General features: G+C 42.3%; 1 protein-coding gene across 2 annotated transcripts in view; it reads left to right on the top strand.

Annotated features, from left to right (window-relative positions):
* The window catches only part of GABRA1 (gamma-aminobutyric acid type A receptor subunit alpha1), a 75,959-nt gene that overhangs the window by 12,184 nt on the left and 45,309 nt on the right, over positions 1-18,466 (top strand). For both annotated transcript variants that reach the window (XM_089769540.1, XM_006111191.5), the window contains exon 4: positions 12,215-12,282. In XM_089769540.1, coding sequence (XP_089625666.1) covers positions 12,215-12,282 — 68 coding nt within the window. The remainder of the gene's footprint in view (positions 1-12,214; positions 12,283-18,466) is intronic.

The raw sequence follows: 18,466 nt of genomic DNA on the forward strand, positions 1-18,466 counted from the left end.
CAGCCCTGGACCACATGGCAGTGGTAGTGGGGCCTCCAGGGCCAGCTCTGGACCGCATGGCAGCGGGGCTTCCAGGGCCAGCCAGGGACCATGTGGCAGCAGCAGTGGCACCTCTGGTCTCCAGAAATGTCCCTGACTGCATGGGCTGCAACAGCGGCAGTGGGGCCTCCAAGGTGGCCTGGGACAGCATGGCCATGGCAGTTGCCGCAAGGGGATGCAAAGCCAAATAAGTGTCCCCCTTCATGCCCAGACCACCACAGACCCTTCCTCCTCACTCATGTCTCCCCCTGCCAAAATCCTGCACCCTCAATAAGCTCTGTCACCCTCCCTTTTTCCTGCAGCCTCCCTCCTGGCCTGACACCCTACCCCCATCCTGCTCCTGTACTTCCCCCTGACCTGGCCAGACACCTACCATCAGTCTGCTCCTGCATCCACACTTGCCCCTGCATCCTCTCTCCTGGCCACGCACTGCACCCTGCCATGCTCCTGCTCCCTCCACCTGGCCAGACACCCTACTCCCAGTCTGCTTCTTGCAGCCTCCCATCCAGACCTTGCAACCTCTCCCCTTTCTGCACTCCACCTCTCTCCCAGATCCTGCACCCCATCCCTGTCCTACTCGCTGGCAACCCCATCTCACACACTGAACCCCTCATTTTTGTTCCTACCCCAGAGCCTAAGGGGGGTCTATAAAATCCACTAACTCCAGACTTCCAGAAAAGTAAATCTGGCCCCTGACTCAAAAAAGTTCTCCACCCCTGCCATAAATAAAGAAAACATTGAAACCGTTTGTGTTGGTCACAAAATTAAAGTAATTTACTTTATTTAATAAATAAATATTTTACTTTATTTAAAATGAAGTTTGATAAACTAATATGAGAAAGTTAAAATGCTTAATCAGTTTTATAATTTAAATTAAATCACTCTTCCTAGCTGCAGCTGGATCAGAAAATATGGTCACCATACCCAGCCTGCCCTACCCCCATTCCTCTCCTCCCCCCGGCACACATATCCATGAAAAAATTAAATCTTGGCATGCCACTTCTGAAAGGTTGCCGACACCAAACCTAGATAAAGGGATGGACTGTACCCTCAGCAAGTTTTCAGATGACACTAAATTAGGGGAAGTGGTAGATATGTTGCAGAGTAGGGATATGTCCAGAGTGACATAGACAAATTGGAGGACTGGGCCAAAAGAAATCTGACGTGGGTCAACAAGGACAAGAGCAGAATCCTGGACTTGAAGAATCCCAAGTATTGTTACAGGCTGGGTACTGACTAGTTAAGCAGCAGTTCAGCAGAAAAAGGCATGGGATTACAGTGGATGAGAAACTGGATATGAGTCCACAGTGTGTCCTTGTAGCCAAGAAGGCTAACAACATATTAGGGTGCATTAGGAGGAGAATTGCCACCAGATCTAGGGAAATGATTATTCCCCATTATTCGGTATTGGTGAGGCCACATCTCGAGTATTGCGTCCAATTCTGCCTCTTCCTCCCCTCCCCCGTTCCCCCCCCCCCATTACAGAAAGGATGTGGACACATTGCACAAAGTCCTGTAGAGGGCAATACAAATGATTAGGGAACTGGAGAACATGACTTATGAGGAGAGTCTGAGGGATTTGGGCGTGTTTAGTCTACAGAAGAGAAGAATGAAGGGAGATTTAACTATCTGAAGGGAAGTTGCAAAGAGAACAGAGAGAGGCTGTTCTCAGTGGTGACAGATGACAGAATGAGGAGCAGTGATCTCAAATTGCATTGGGGGAGGTCTAGGTTGGATATTAGGAAAAACTATTTCACTAGGAGGGTGGTGAAGCACTGGCATAGGTTACCTAGGGAGATGGTAGAATCTCCATCCCTATATGTTTTTAAGTCCCTGTTTGACAGAGTCCTGGCTGGGATGATTTAGTTAGGGCTGACCCTGCCTTGGGCAGATGGTTGGACTCAGTGAGTTCCTAGGGTCTCTTCCAACCCTATGATTCTATGGTTCTGTGATTTAGATATCTGCTTCTCTCACATCTACAGTAAATAGCAGCTGTTATTTCCATCCATAAACATAGACTTAAAGCTATGCTTGCAGTTATTTGTTCGTGGAAAAAAAGGAAAGTCAGGCAAGACTGTGTCCAAGAGCAGCCTCGTGAATGCCTGTAAGTATATGAGGGTAAAAATTTACTGGAAGCAAGGGGGCAAGGGAAAATGGGAAAATCAACTGAGACATAAGGGAAATATTAAGAAGGAAATAAATTAGATAATAGAATTTTTCTTAAGGGAAGTAGCTGAGCCTCATTACTACAGGTGTTCAAAAACACACTAAATAAAACTATCACATTCTGATCCTTTCAGCTGCATAGTGTAAGGCAGATTAAAGGTACAATGATACCAATGGAAAGGAGGTAACATAAGGAATTGAAATGGAGCTGCCTGCCCAATATGATTTTTAGGTTCTGCGGTAATTTGAGTGCAGTGGATACCTTCCTGTGGTGTTAAAGACAGGAAGTAGCTGCTGTAAGTGCTACTAGGGGAACCTCAGATTTTCCAGGAGAAAGGAATGCTTCATTAGCCAATGATCTGGGTCTACTGAATATAGGGACTGTGGGGATGGGCAGCTAACAGTTTTGGACTACACAGAATGACCACAAACTGGGCTGAGTCAATAGTGGGAAAGGGATATGAAGATGGCCAGGCATTCTTCACGCATGGTACCCTCAGATCTGTAGGGCGAGGTTTCCCTATAAGCTTTGGGATGCTCTTTCCCAGCATGTATACATTCCTCCCCTGCCACTTGAGGGATTATCTGGTATCTGTGACCTTTTAGCCTGGCACAGTTGTAAAGGTAATATGGCCCCTTTATAAGGTCCTGCATGGAAGAATACAATAAGTGGATTGTACAAAACAATCCTGCAGAAGTAGGGGAACAAGAAATGTAGGTTTGACTGGAAGAACTAGCCTGATACCCCTTAATGATTTTTGTAGTTATTGTTCAAACACATATTAGAAATCCCATGTGGATTACTGTTAATCAAGCTCTGTTATATCATTACTTCTGTCTATACTTCATAATGTAAAAAAAATATTTTTTGTGCTTTTCATACAAGGGATAAAAGTTATTTTGAGCTATTGGATCTATGATCTGCTTGAGTTTCCTGAACACTACCTGGATATAATTATTGTAAATCCATATATGTGTACATGAATAATGCAAAGCTCTCTGTGTCTCTGAGAACTCCTCTATCCTGGGAAAATTATTTTCACAAATATCCATGATGTTTAGAGTATAATCATGACAAAAAGATTCCAAATACAGACTGATAATGTTATAAAAATATGCATATTAGAGATCAGGGTAATCCATACAAATCAGACTTGAATTCACTCACAGTTTTGGTTTAGGTCATATCTGTGTGTAAAACTTTGATGTCCTTGTTGTGGTCTTGATCCATAGACATAAAGGTGAGGAGCAAGTAGTGCAATCATCTAGTTTGACCTCCAGGCAACAGAACCTAACCAATCCACTCCTATAATTGATCTATAACTCGGCGGGTACATCTAGACTGCAAGCTTCTTTCAAAAGAAGCTTTTTCAGAAGATCTCTTCAAAGGTAATATGTCAAAGTGGATCGAAAAAGCGATCTGCTTTTTTGAATGAGAGAATCCACACTCATTGGATGCTCTCTCACATAAAAGGCAAGGGTGTTAGGTCAGCAGTTACTTCTGGATGCTGTTGCCTAAGGCTATGTGAGACACGTGCTTAAAGGGATCCTCCTGGACAGCCATTTCTCAGGATTTGCTGCAGGCTTGCTTACTTCTCTGAGGGTATGTCTACACTACAGCGCTAATTCTAACTAACTTAGTTCGAATTAGTGAATTTGAACAAAGCTAATTCAAACTAACAGATCCAGACTAAAAAACTAGTTCGAATTAGCGTTTTGCTAATTTGAACTCGCAAGTCCACATTAAGTGGACCCTGAACCGGGCTTAAGGATGGCCGGAAGCAGTGCCGGCAGGGCATCAGAGGAGGACTTAGAGCGTGGAGCTGCTGTCTCAGGCTAGCCGAGGGCTGTGCTTAAAGGGTCCCGACCCCCACCCCGGACAGACAGTTCTCAGGGGTGCCCCACTTGCAAAGCAGTCCTGTCTTGGAGTGCCCAGACTACCCACACTGGGCACATCACAGCACTCAGCTGCACTTGCCGCAGGCTGCCATCTGGGGAGACGGGGCAATTTGGGGGCTGCAGGACAGCTTCCACCCCCAGAAGCCCGCAGAGCCAGCCCAGTCCTCCCCATCGGGGGCTCATGCCCCATTCCTTCCTCACCTCCTTCCACTTACCCTTCCCTAGCCCCTTTTCTTGATGTACAAAATAAAGGACAATTGTGTTCCAAAATGGAATCTGTCTTTATTGAACAAAACTGGGGGAGACTGGGAAAAGGAGGTGGGAGAGGGGAAGAGAGAGACTGGGAGAGGGGAGGGCAACTAAAATGATCAGGGGTTGGGAACAGGTCCCATATGAAGAGAGGCTAAAGACACTGGGACTTTTCAGCTTAGAAAAGAGGAGACGGAGGGGGGACAGGATAGAGGTCTCTAAAAGCAGGAGTTGGGTGGAGAGGGTGATTCAAATTCAAATCCCGGGCTTCATTTGCAAGTGCGGTATGCCTACATTACCCTCCTAGTTCGAACTAGGAGGGTAGTGTAGACATACCCTCAGGGATCAGTTTTGGGGCCAATTTTATTTAATCATTTTATTGCTGACTGTGACGAGCTGTCACTGACCTGGGGGAAGGCTGGCTGGGGCCACCCCCCACCGGGAACCGGTGGCCAGTCCCGAGCCCCCCGGCGTTACCCTGGCATGAGTCGGAGGAGCCGGCAGGAGCATTTGCTGCTGCACCTGCACTGACAGGGGAGCATTGGCCCCTCCCGCGAGGCCCCACGGGACGGGGGCGGGGCGGAGCGAGGCGGGCGTGTGGCGGGGGTGGAGGCCAGCATGCTGCCGGAAGGGGAGGGGCCTGGGGCAGCGGCCGGCGCGGCGGGCCACTTTGAAGAGGCTCGTCGCCGGCGCGGTTGGGGGCAGCCTCCTCGCCGCGGTGGAGGAGCGGCCCCCAACCGAGGACGGACCCCAAGCGCCACCCAGGCCGACAGGTGGCCAGACCTTGGCCCCGGGGCCATAGGAACAGCCGTCGCCACTGGCGGTCGGCCAGCCCCATCTATGACGAGGGCCGAACCCCACCGCGCCGGACCCAGAGGGAACAGTCAAGCCGAGACCTGACCCGGCCCAGGGTGCTCTCCCCGGCGACTTCCCCCGAACGACCCAGGATCCGAGCAACCGACCCAGGATAAGTTCTGGGAGTTGGGGCGACGCCACCAAGAGCCGCCCGGAGGGAGGGAGTAAGGAGCCCGGGTCAGGACGCTTTTGGCGTCCACGGGTGGACGGGTTCCGGAGGGAGTGACCCCCCGTCCACCGCGCCGGGGTGCTAGCAGGCCTTGGCACCAAAAGTGGAAGTGTCCTGATAAAATTTGCGGAAGACACAAAGTTGGGAGGTATTGCCAATTCAGAAAAGGATCGGGATATCATACAAGAAGATCTGGATGACCTTGTAAATTGGAGTGATAGCAATAGGATGAAATTTAATAGTGAGAAGTGTAAGTTTATGCATTTAGGGTATGTCTACACTACCCTCCTAGTTCGAACTAGGAGGGTAATGTAGGCATACCGCACTTGCAAATGAAGCCCGGGATTTGAATTTCCCGGGCTTCATTTGCATAAACTGGGCGCCGCCATTTTTAAATCCCTGCTCGTTCGAACCCCGTGGTTCGAATCCCTCATTCCACGAGGAGTAACGGTAGTTCGAACTAGGAAGCCTAGTTCGAACTACCTAGTTCGTGCCCTGTGTAGCCGCGCGGCACAGGGTTCGAACGAGAGGGGTTTTAAAAATGGCGGAGCCCCGCTTATGCAAATGAAGCCCAGGAAATTCAAATCCCAGGCTTCATTTGCAAGTGCGGTATGCCTATTACCCCGCTAGTTCGAACTAGCAGGGTAGTGTAGACCTACCCTGAGGAACTCCGCTAGTAACCTTCCTCCAACCTGACAGTTCACCTTTCAATATGACGTGCTGTAGTCTCCCCTTTAACCAGTTGCTTATCCACCTCTCAACTTTCATATTAATCCCTATGGGTATGTCTACACTACCACCATAGTTCGAACCAGGGTGGTAATGTAGGCAACCAGAGTTGCAAATGAAGCCCGGGATTTGAATTTCCTGGGCTTCATTTCCATATTGCCGGGCACCGCCATTTTTAAATGTCCGCTACTGCGGACTCCGTTTCACGAGGAGTAACGGTAGTTCAGAGTAGGAAGCCTAGTCTGAACTACCTAGTCCGTGCTATGTGTAGCCGCGCGGCATGGAGTCCACACTAGCGGACATTTAAAAATGGCGGCGCCCGAAAATATGCAAATGAAGCCCAGGAAATTCAAATCCCAGGCTTCATTTGCAACTCTGATTGCCTACATTACCACCCTAGTTCAAACTAGGGTGGTAGTGTAGACATACCCTATCTTTTCCAATTTAACCAATAATTCCCCATGTGGTACTGTATCAAATGCCTTTCTAAAGTCGAGGTAGATCAGATCCACTGCATTTCCTTTATCTAAAAAATCTGTTACTTTCTCAAAAAAGGAGATCAGGTTGGTTTGGAATGATCTACCTTTTGTTAAACCATGTTGTAATTTGTCCCAATTGCCATTAGCCTCAGTGTCTCTAACTACTTTCTCCTTTGAAATTTTTTCCAAGATCTTGCAAACTACAGATGTCAAACTAACAGGCCTATAATTACCCAGGTACCACATTTTCCCTTTCTTAAAAAGAGGAACTATATTAGCAATTCTCCAGTCAACTGGTACAGCCCCTGAGTTTGGAGATTTATTAAAGTTTTTGCGAATGGACTTGCAATTTTATGTACCAGTTCCATTAATATTCTTGGATGAAGATTATCTGCCACCTCCCCCCCCCCCCCCGATTAACTCCCATTAAGCTGTTCAAGTTTGGCTTTTACCTCGGATATGGTAATATCTACCTCCATATCCCTAGTCCCATTTGTTATGTTACCATTATCCCTAAGCTCTTCATTAGCCTCATTAAAGACTGAAACAAAGTATTTGTTTAGATATTGGGCCATTCATAGATTATCCTTAACCTCCACTCCATTCTTAGTAATCAGTGGTCCTACTTCTTTTTTTGTTTTTTTCCTATTTATATGGCTATAAAACCTTTTACTATTGGTTTTAATTCCCTTTGCAAGGTCCAATTCTACCTGACTTTTAGCCTCTCTCACTTTGTCCCGACATGCTCTAACCTCAATAAGGTAGTTTTCTTTACTGATCCCTCCCATTTTCCACTCCTTATACACTTTCTGCTTTTTCTTAATCACCTCTCTGAGATGCTTGCTCATCCAGCTTGGTCTAACATACCTGCCTATAATTTTTTTCCCTTTTCTTGGGATACAGGCTTCTGACAGCTTCTGCAACTTTAACTTAAAATAATCCCAGGACTCCTCCACCTCAAGATCCATAATTTCTTTACTCCAATCAAATTCCCTAACTAATTTCCAGAATTTATTAAAGTTAGCCCTTTTGAAATTTAAAACCCTACTCTCAGATTTATTTTTGTTTATCCTTCCATTTAATTTGAACTGAATTAGCTCATGATCACTCGAGCCAAGGTTGTCCCCTACAACCATTTCATCTATGAGGTCCTCGCTACTCACCAAAACCAAATCTAAAATAGCATCCCCCCTTGTTGGTTCAGCAACTACTTGATGAAGGAATTAATCAGCTATTACATCTAGGAAAATCTGAGCCCTATTATTATTATTAGCACTTGTTCTCCAGTTTATATCTGGAAAGTTAAAATCTCCCATGATTACACAGTTTCCATGAGTATTTACTTCATTAAAAACAGGACTAAGTAACACTTTAAAGACTAACAAGATGGTTTATTAGGTGATGAGCTTTCATGGGCCAGACCCACTTGCTCAGATCAAATAGTGGAAGAAAATTGTCACAACCATGCATACCAAAGGATACAATTTAAAAAGATTAACACATATGAAAAGGACAAATTTTCTTCCACTATTTGATCTGAGGAAGTGGGTCTGGCCCACGAAAGCTCATCACCTAATAAACAATCTTGTTAGTCTTTAAAGTGCTACGTAGTCCTGTTTTTTGTTTTAGCTACACCAGACTAACACGGCTACATTTCTATCACTATACTTCATTAAAAACATTAAAGAGGTCTCTATCCATATCCAAGTTGGATCCTGGTGGTCTATAACAGACCCCAAGCACTATCCCAGGGGAGGATCTGATAGTTTTCTTCCCCAATGTGATTTTTGCCCAAACAGACTCTGTCTTCTCCATTCCATCACTTTTTATTTCTTTACAATCTACCTCATCTTTGATATACAATGCGACTCCACCACCTTTACCCTTATTTCTGTCTTTCCTAAACAGCACATACCCTTCAATACCTGTACTCCAGTCATGCCTAGTATTCCACCATTTTTCTGTTATTCCTATAATATCTGGTTTCACTTCCTGGACCAATAGCTCTAGTTCCTCCATTTTGTTACCTAGGCTCCTCGCATGTGTACAAACATCTTAATTTTTGCTGTTTGGCCTCACTCACATTCTTTACCCCATTTGGCATGGACGTTGTACCTAAAATATGACCTATTAGACTAGTATCCACCCTACCCTTCCTCATGTACGTTCTCCGACCCCCAGCTATATCCTTTCTTACTTCGTTTTCCTCCCTCTCAGTGTTAAAATCCGATGTAGAGATTTCCTGGATATCTCCCAACCCTCTCCCCCAAATTCCTAGTTTAAAGCTCTCTTAATCAGCTGAGCCAGCCTCCATCCTAGAAGTCTATTTCCCTCCCTACTTAGGTGAAGTCCATCCCGAGAGAACAGTCCTCTGTCCATAAATTCCTCCCAGTGACCATACATCCCAAAGCCCTCCTTATAGCACCACTGCCTAAGCCATCTATTGCTCATCATAATCCTGTCACATCTTAATTGCTCTTCTCTAGGAACAGGCAGAATCTCACTAAAGATCACCTGAGCCTCAATTTCTTTGAGTGTCCTCCCCAGCCTAGCATAGTCTCCCTTAATTCGTTCCAGCGGGAATCTAGCCGTATCATTTGTTCCTACATGAAGGATGATCAATGGATTCCTTCCTGCTCCCTTAATCCTCTTCAACCTCAGTTCCACATCTTATATCTTAGCACCTGGCAGACAGCACACCTTTCTATTCTGTGGATCAGCTCTGGTTACAGGCCTATCTATTCTTCTCAATAAGGAGTCCCCAATCACGTAGACCTGCCTTTTCCTAGTGACAGTGCAATTCTCTGGTCTATCTCTTGCTTCCTCTGGCTGCAAGTCCTTACCATTCCTATTTTCCCTTGTAATACTCTTTAACCCATCCTGTATCCTCCTAATGCTCATTATTGGTGTTGTCTCCATTAACTCTTCCCCTTTATCTATGGGACTAGCCACTGTCTCTTCTTCCTTACCCTTCCATCTTCATTATCTACCTGCTGTACCCCTTCTTCATTCTCCAACTCCACATACCTGTTCTTGAGCTCTATTTTTCCTTCACTGACCCATCTTTTCCTCTGCCTAGTTCTCTTAGTCACATGCTTCCACTGTCCATTTTCTTTGCCCAGCAGTCCCCCCTCTGAGGCCCTTGATCCTGCTTCCATCTGCATATCTAAGCTTTCGCCTTCAGCCACGTCATGCCTTTGCTCCATCATCTGCTCAAACCCCCTTCTAAACTCGACCAGAGTTTCCACCTGCATCTCCAGTCCTCGGATCTTTTCTTCCATCAGCTCTATCAGGCAGCACTTCATTCAAACAAAACTCCTTTCAGGTACCCCCTCCAGAATCATGTACATACCGCAGCTACCACATCCAATCATCCTCCTTGTGTTCTCTACTACTTGGGCCATGGCCACTACTGCCTCTGTGTTTTATCTACTTTCTCACCAAAATCCTATTAGTCCGGTGAACGCAAAAACAAACCAAAACACCCCCTCCACAGCAAAAACAAACCCCAAACAAGTCCCAATATCCAAACTCCCTTTACAAACTCCCACTCAAACTCCCCTGTTTACAGCTCTGTTTGCTGGCTCCTGCAGCTATCTACACATAAAAGTTTTAGAATTCAAAAGACATGAGGAAATTCAGTTGCAGCTTTGTATAACAAAGAATAGCTCAAGGAAATTTCTTCTGTACATTTTTTTAAAGATATGTTTGAGATTTTCTTTTCTGCTATTTAAAATATACGGAAATTTAATGGTTAATTATCAAAATGTAGTATTAGTTGTGATGTAGTCCACCATCACAGCTAATGTAATTAACAAAGTTATTGTATCTTTTTATCAAGTCAATGTTCTACACAGTGTTCTACACTGACTTGATAAAAAAATACAATAACTTTGTTCATTACATTACCTGTGATGGTGAACTACATCACAACTAATACTACATTTTGATAATTAACTGTTAAAATTCTTCATGTTTTAAAATAAGATTTTGAATATGTAGTTTTAGATATTTTCAATAGAAATAAAATTAATATGTACAATTATTGCTTTCTCTTTATAACTTGATTTCATATATACAGATTTTGAGTTTGTAAATGTTTTTATTGAGGAACATGAATTAATTTTTGCTACTGACCTTTCTAAGGTGCAATAAATTGTGTTTTTTAAAGTGAGTCCACCAGAGTCCAATCAAATGAAATCAGTTTGAATTTCAAAAAACATTTTTTAAATTAATATTTTATCTATTGCGTTATTTTGTAACTTTGAAGGGATATGTGTATTTTGTAAAATGTATGTGGTAGCTATATAGTATGCTTCAATGTGACAGTGAAAGGATGTGGGTGGTCATACCCATTTGAAGTAGGAGTAATGTCCAATAGTTAGAGTGAGAGTCAGCCGTCAGGAATTGGTGCCAAAGGTTAGGACCAGGTTACTTGGAGTGCAACAAGGTTGGATCCAAAGCTGGAGCAGGAACTATTGCAATGATGGTCAAATGCTTTGAACAGCTGCTCAACTGTTGCTGTAGCTGGACATACGAGTCAGTTCGCTGACTCCTTTAATGAATCTGACTGGGTAGCCCATCAGGCAGCCTACTACAGGTCAGCTGCACTTGTAAATTACCCAGAGACTATTTCTAGCCCAGACCCTGATTCCTGATATAAAACCGTATGACAAACGTCCTTTATCATAGACCTTTGATCACCTCCCTTCCACTATGTTTAATTAAACTATTTTCTCAGGGACTACTTCTAATATTTCAGTTCTCTCAACAACTGATACTTTACAGCTGTTATTTTATTTAAAATCTGAGAAATGTATTCTTCCTTCTTTCCACATTTGGAAAGTCCCCTAAAATTTATTGGCCTGGTGTCTAGGATGGTTAATATTCAGAACTGAATATAGATTCATAGTGTCCAATAGTTTCCAAGATGGGAAGGGACCATTGTAATTATCTAATCTCACCTCCTGTACAATCCATATAACTTCCCCAAAATAATTCTTAGATCATGCGCGCGCACACACACATACACGCATTTTATGTAAATTTTAGAGGTTTCTAAATGACTGCACTCATAACCTCAGGAAATAAAAATACCTTTATATCATGTCACATAATACTGTATTCATTCTGTATTTTTCTCTCTGTGTCTCTGTATATTATATAAATATCTAACGTACATACATATACACAGAAGGCTATCTGAGGGTTAATTAATGGAGAACTTTATTAGAATTTCCCAGAAATATTGGACACATAATATGAGAGCTGAGTCCAGTATTGGCTATTGAGTACTCTTTATAGTGTTGAAACAAATAGGTATATTAGTCAAAGATTAATTTAAAGTTTTAATTAGCAATAGAACTATGACCTGTCTGCAAAGAGATTTCAAAGCCTGGCATAAAAACTCATGTTTCAAAAAGCTGTATTTTGACACTTCAATAAAAAAACAGTTGCTGGAAATATTAACTGTGAAATTACATCTATATGCAGTAAATTATCAATTCCACATTATACACCAATTTAGAATAGCTTATCAAAGTCAATAACTGTTCTATTTGAGTGAGAGTTTGTGGTGGTTAGCTCTAATGAAGGCTGTTGATAGACACATAATTTCTTGCTTCATCAGAGCGTGTAACTGAAGTGAAGACTGACATCTTCGTCACCAGCTTTGGACCTGTTTCCGACCATGATATGGTAAGTGACATTCTATATTTTTATAGCAATAATCTTTAGGCGGGATCTGCAATAACCTTATACCTAACTCATTTTTATATATATTTTGGTTTCAGAATCACGTCAGCTTTTACACTTATCTATTCTTATTAATTATGGCCCTTAAATTAGCAGTTTCTGTGAGTTTAATTCTGGGTTATAATTGATATACATGCATCATAGTATAGAATTCTGCTCATACTTAGTCATTTTGAATAGATTAGTATCCTTGAGAAAATGATCACTCAGTCCAAATTGGAACACCGCTGATCCAATTTTCAGAAAAGCATATTACTTTAAAACACGTAAGCCTACAGCATGAGGCTGAGAACGCAGAACCCATGTTTTAAAATTAAATGCTGCTGATCAGTTAGAAGTGAATTTCCTAGATATTGGCTTGTCAAAAAAGATTCATGATGAGAATCTGAATCATCCCATCATGGTGTGGAAATCAAACCCTAATTGCTGCATAATTACAAGGGATTCATATGTTTAGAGACCTCTAGCAAAGCTACTGTAGGTATTGGCCTTAAGCTTAAAAATTACCTTAAAAAAAGAGGTAAGTTCCTTTCCTTTTTTGCATATAAAGTGAACCATTTCCCCTCTCACATGTACTGAGAAATTTGGTCTGGGGTATAACTATTAAAACTTCCTCAATACCTACTATCAGTGTAAAAATGAGAACTGGAAATACACTAATTAATTAAAGCAAAATGCAGGACAATGTAGCACTTTAAAGACTAACATTGTCCTGCATTTTGCTTCAGCTACCCCTGACTAACACGGCTATATTTCTATCACTAATTAATTAGAATTTTATTTTTTTCTGTTTAAATCAATCATCTGCAACATCAACAGAACTGGAAAAGAAAAATGTAAGAGGAAGAACTATCCTATGAAAGTAATTAATTCCTTTGGGCATATAAATTGGGCCAGTCTCAAAAGTTATAGTTGGCATTTACCCAGCAGCTAATTGAGGTTCTAGCTGAACAACACAGCATTCATTCATGGGATTATAGACAAAGGCTATGTCTACATTGGCAAGATTTTGTGCAAATACTCTTTAACACATGAGTTTTTGCATTAGAGTATTTGAACAAGAGAGCGTCTCAACGCTGGCATGTGCTTTTGCGCAAGAGATGTGCTTTTGCACAAAAGCATCCGTGCCAGTGTAGACGCTCTCTTGTGCAAGAAAGTTCTGATGGCCATTTTAACCATCGGGCTTTCTTGTGCAAGAAATTCATGTTGCCTGTCTACACTGGCCTCTTGCGCAAGAACACTTGTGCAAGAGGGCTTATTCCTGAGTGGAAGCGTCATAGTTCTTGCGCAAGAAGCACTGATTTCTTACATTAGAACGTCAGTGTTCTTGCGCAAGAACTCGCGGCCAGTGTAGCACCCGCTTTTGCGCAAAATCTTGCCAATGTAGACACAGCCAACGTGTTTCTCCAAAAATTAGTTATTTTTCATGTGCCACTTTTTGGTATTTCTCCCAAAGTCACCATTCTAATGTTCCTTGAAGTTGATGATGTCATTAACACAACTGATTTGAAAACTGCAACTGATACTACTTTGAAGATTCTATTAAAAGAGGCAGGTGTATCAGTGTGTTGGGCTGCACAGACTAGTCAACTGCTCCTTTAGATTTTAGTCCTTTCCAATGAAAGGTAATTGATAAGAATGAGTGGATCAAGTATCCCATGTTCTCAGTGCACACACACTAAGATGGGAAGCAGCTGCAAAAGGTTGATTTTACTGACTGAAAAAACTCAGAGCAAATAATGTAGTTGATGAGTTTTGTTTTTCTTCTGCTTGCATATAAACTTCAAACAGATTGTGAATTTTTTATATTTATTTGTGATTTGAAATTATAACTATATTACTTCAGTTTCTTGGACTGCCGTTTATTTATGTGCAACTATTTTTCTCTGTTTGCTCTTCTGTTGATAACTTAAGTAAGTCATTTCAGGTTGCTTCTCTTCCTGGATTTGACAATTGATATAACCAACCATCACAATGCAACCCAAGTATTTTAAATATAAGTATGCAATTTGAAATTAATTTTCAGTAAATAGTTAGGCTTTTAAACTAAAAATGCAGCAGTTTACATTTTTAAATGTGATTTTTAAGTGCTCAATAGGACACCTTAAAGTGACCTGGCTTTCAAAGATGGCTGCCTGGCACATTCTGAAAATTGGGATCCTTTAAAATGTCTCAAGAACAGCACCCCAAATCACTAGCCATTTTTGAAAATCTTGGCTTCTTTTTGCAGCTTGGTTTAGATGTTCACAGGAAGCAAATATTAAGGGACAATGTGCATGGTTGAATCAAAAATAATTTTAATATTTGAAATAATAAATGAACACATTTTCCCCATCTATTTGATTAGATGGACTCTTGTCTGAACATGGATAGCTAGTTTCATTGTGGAATTCCACCAGTGCATGCTAACCTGTGAGCAATGCACGTGGGGGCTTTCCCATAGCATAGACTTATGTTCAAGACAGTTTGTAGGTTTACTGGTGTATATAGGACTATGCCAAGGCTGAACTTTCTATCTTACTTAGATTTTGTTGGTTCAGGTTATTTCATTATTGAATACAGGTTGAATCTGATTTGACACTGCTGATACATGTCTACCTTTATGTGACACTTGACATTTGGGCAGAAATATAATTCTAGAAAATAAGGTAATCTATTTTCAAAATTAAGCATAAGTGTATAGTAAAACAAAGAATTAATATAACAACAGCAGTATAGCTGAATTTATGTAAAAAAGGGGACCATTAGGTATAAAAAGATAGGATAGTTCCTAAAAGTTTTATTTTCTTTTAAATGCTTTTAACTTTCTGAACACTAATCTTGAGCAAAGACATGCACTACTGAGATCTGTTATTAAAACGAAATTTTATTCTTTCTATATGCTATATATTTTTATAGCAACTAGCCAAATGGGGTCTTTGGGTGTTCCTAAAAAATAAGTAAAATAATAACAGTACAAACAAACAAACAGATGATAATAAATAATAGGCAATAGATAGGGTTAGGCAAACACAGAAAATGTTAAATTTAATTTTTCTAGGCCTTACAAACTTATCCAAAAGCAATAATATTTAACAATTGTATGATTTCTTGTGTGGATATAGAGAGTTAATTTATTTTTCTCTCATTACATTCCCATTAATGAATATGTGACCAATCCTAGATGTAAATGGTATAGTCAGATCCTTGTCTGGCTTGTGTAACTGCATATTTTCCAGAATTAAAGCAAGGATATTGTGTAACTGCATATTTTCCTGCTCTGTTAAGTAATGCCCCAGTCACAAGATCTATACTCAGTCTGATCAGAAGATCTGACCATTTAATGTTAAAACTGGCTTTCTGATAGCTTTCATTTTAGCAGAAATATTGCTTGGGCAATGGTGTATAGCGCACTCTAACAAAATGTGAGCAAAGCCAAAACATATTTCTTTCTAAATTTCAGTGAGACTATGTCTATTCTGATGCCCCTGTAAACCTCATTGCACAAGGGATAAGGGACATTTTAGAATAGCACCTTATTTTGAAATTTGGCACTGTGTAAATAGCACCAAATTACAAAATAAGCTATTTCAAAATAACAGTGAAATAAGCTATGTAATTTGCGTAGCAGAAATTGCATAGCTTATTTCGAGGTAAGGGTGCAGTGTAGATGAACACTGAATGTTCTGGGAAACAGTTTTCTGGGGTAGAGGGTAATCAGGAAATGCAGAAGTCTTGATAAGGCCCATAAACACTTTCTCTCTGCTTTCCTTCCTCTGTCATCTAATCATTTGGTCACACACCTGATCTCTCAATTTTAGGTCCCCCTATACTAATCTACAGTGACTGACGGAGCTCCTTAGTGTCTTCCTTCCAAACTTTCACATCATCCCACTGTCTCCCCTTTCTGTAGTATCAGATACAAGTGAACAATTCCTTCTATGATGCCAGGCTGTCATTTCCCGTGCTTATCTTTCACTATAGAATCATAGAATAGAATCATAGAATCACAGAGCTGGACGAGACCTCAGGAGGTCATCAAGTCCAGTCCCCTGCCCAAGACAGGACCAATCCCAAGTAAATCAACCCAGCCAGGGCTTTGTCAAGCTGAGACTTAAAAACCTCTAAGGATGGAGATTCCACCACCTCCCTAAGTAACCCATTCAAGTGCTTCACAACCCTTCTAACGAAATAGTTTTTCCTAATATCCAACCTAAGCCTCTCCCACTGTAACTTGAGACCATTGCTCCTTGTTCTGCCATCCGTCACTACTGTGAACAGCTTCTCTCCTTCCTCTTTGGAACCTCCCTTCAGGAAGTTGAAGGCTCCTAGCAAATCCCCCCTCACTCTTCTCTTCTGCATACTAACCAAAACCAAATCCTTCAGCCTCTCCTCATAGGTCATATGCTCCAGGCCCCTAATCATTTTGGTTGCCCTCCACTGGACCCTCTCCAATGCATACACATAATTTCTATAGTGGGGGGCCCAGAACTGGACACAATACTCCAGATGTGACCTCACCAGAGCCGAATAAAGGGGAATAATCACTTCTCTGGATCTGTTGGCAATGCTCCTCCTAATGTACCCTAATATGCCATTAGCTCTCTTGGCTACAAGGGCACACTGTTGACTCATATCCAGCTTCTCATCCACTGTAATCCCCAGGTCCTTTTCTGCAGAACTGCTTCTTAGCCATTCGGTCCCCAGCCTGTAACTATGCTTGGGATTGTTCCATCCCAAGTGCAGGACTCTACACTTCTCCTTGTTTAACCTCATTAGATTTCTTTTGGCCCAATGCTCTCATCTGTCCACGTCACTCTGGACTCTATCCCTGCTCTCCAGTGTATCTACCTCTCCCCCTAGCTTAGTGTCATCTGTGAACTTGCTGAGGGTATGTCTACACTACCCCGCTATTTCGAACTAGCAGGGTAATGTAGGCATACCGCACTTGCAAATGAAGCCCGGGATTTGAATTTCCCGGGCTTCTTTTGCATAAGCGGGGCGCCTCCATTTTTAAAACCCCGCTCGTTCGAACCCCGTGCAGCGCGGCTACACGGGGCACGAACTAGGTAGTTCGAACTAGGCTTCCTAGTTCAAACTACCGTTACTCCTCGTGGAATGAGGAGTAACGGTAGTTCGAACTAGGAAGCCTAGTTCGAACTACCTAGTTCGTGCCCCGTGTAGCCGCGCTGCACGGGGTTCGAACGAGCGGGGTTTTAAAAATGGTGGCGCCCCGCTTATGCAAATGAAGCCCGGGAAATTCAAATCCCGGGCTTCATTTGCAAGTGCGGTATGCCTACATTACCCTGCTAGTTCGAACTAGGAGGGTAGTGTAGACATACCCTGACAGTGCAACCCATCCTCTCATCCAGGTCATTAATAAAGATGTTGAATAAAACCTATCCTAGAACAGATCCTTGAGGCACTCCACTAGAAACCGACTGGCAACCTGACACTGAGCCGTTGATCACTACCCATTGGGCTCGGCAGTCTAGCCAGCTTTCTATCCATCTTATAGTACATTTATACAATCTATATTCCCTTAACTTACTGGCAAGAATATTGTGGGAGACCGTCTCAGAAGCTTTGTTAAAATCTAGGTATATCACATCCACTGACTTCCTCGTGTCCATAGTGCCAGTTACCACTTCATAGAAGCTAATCAGATTGGTCAGGCATGACTTGCCCTTTGTGAATCCATGCTGACTATTCCTGATCAATTTCCCCTCTTCCAAGTGCTTCAAAATGGATTCCTTGAAGATCCCCTCTATGATTTTTCCAGGGACTGAGGTAAGACTAACTGGTCTGTTGTTCTCTGGATCATCCTTCTTCCCTTTTTAAAAGATGGGCACTACATTTGCCTTTTTCCAATCATCTGGGACCTCTCCTGATCTCCACAAGTTTTCAAAGATAATGGCCAAAGGCTCCACAGTGATATTTGCCAACTTCCTTAGTACCCTCGGATGCATTAAATCCGGGCCCATGGATTTGTGTATGTTTAGCTTTTCTAAATAGTTCCTAACCTGTTCTTTACCCACCACGGGCTGTTCACCTCCTTCCCATACTGTGTCACCTAGTGCATTTGTCTGAGCGCTGACCTTTTCCATGAAGACAGAGGCAAAGAAAGCATCGAGTACTTCAGTTTTTC

Source organism: Pelodiscus sinensis, chromosome 16, assembly GCF_052426305.1.
Source record: "Pelodiscus sinensis isolate ZL-2025 chromosome 16, ASM5242630v1, whole genome shotgun sequence".
NCBI lineage: Eukaryota > Metazoa > Chordata > Testudines > Trionychidae > Pelodiscus > Pelodiscus sinensis.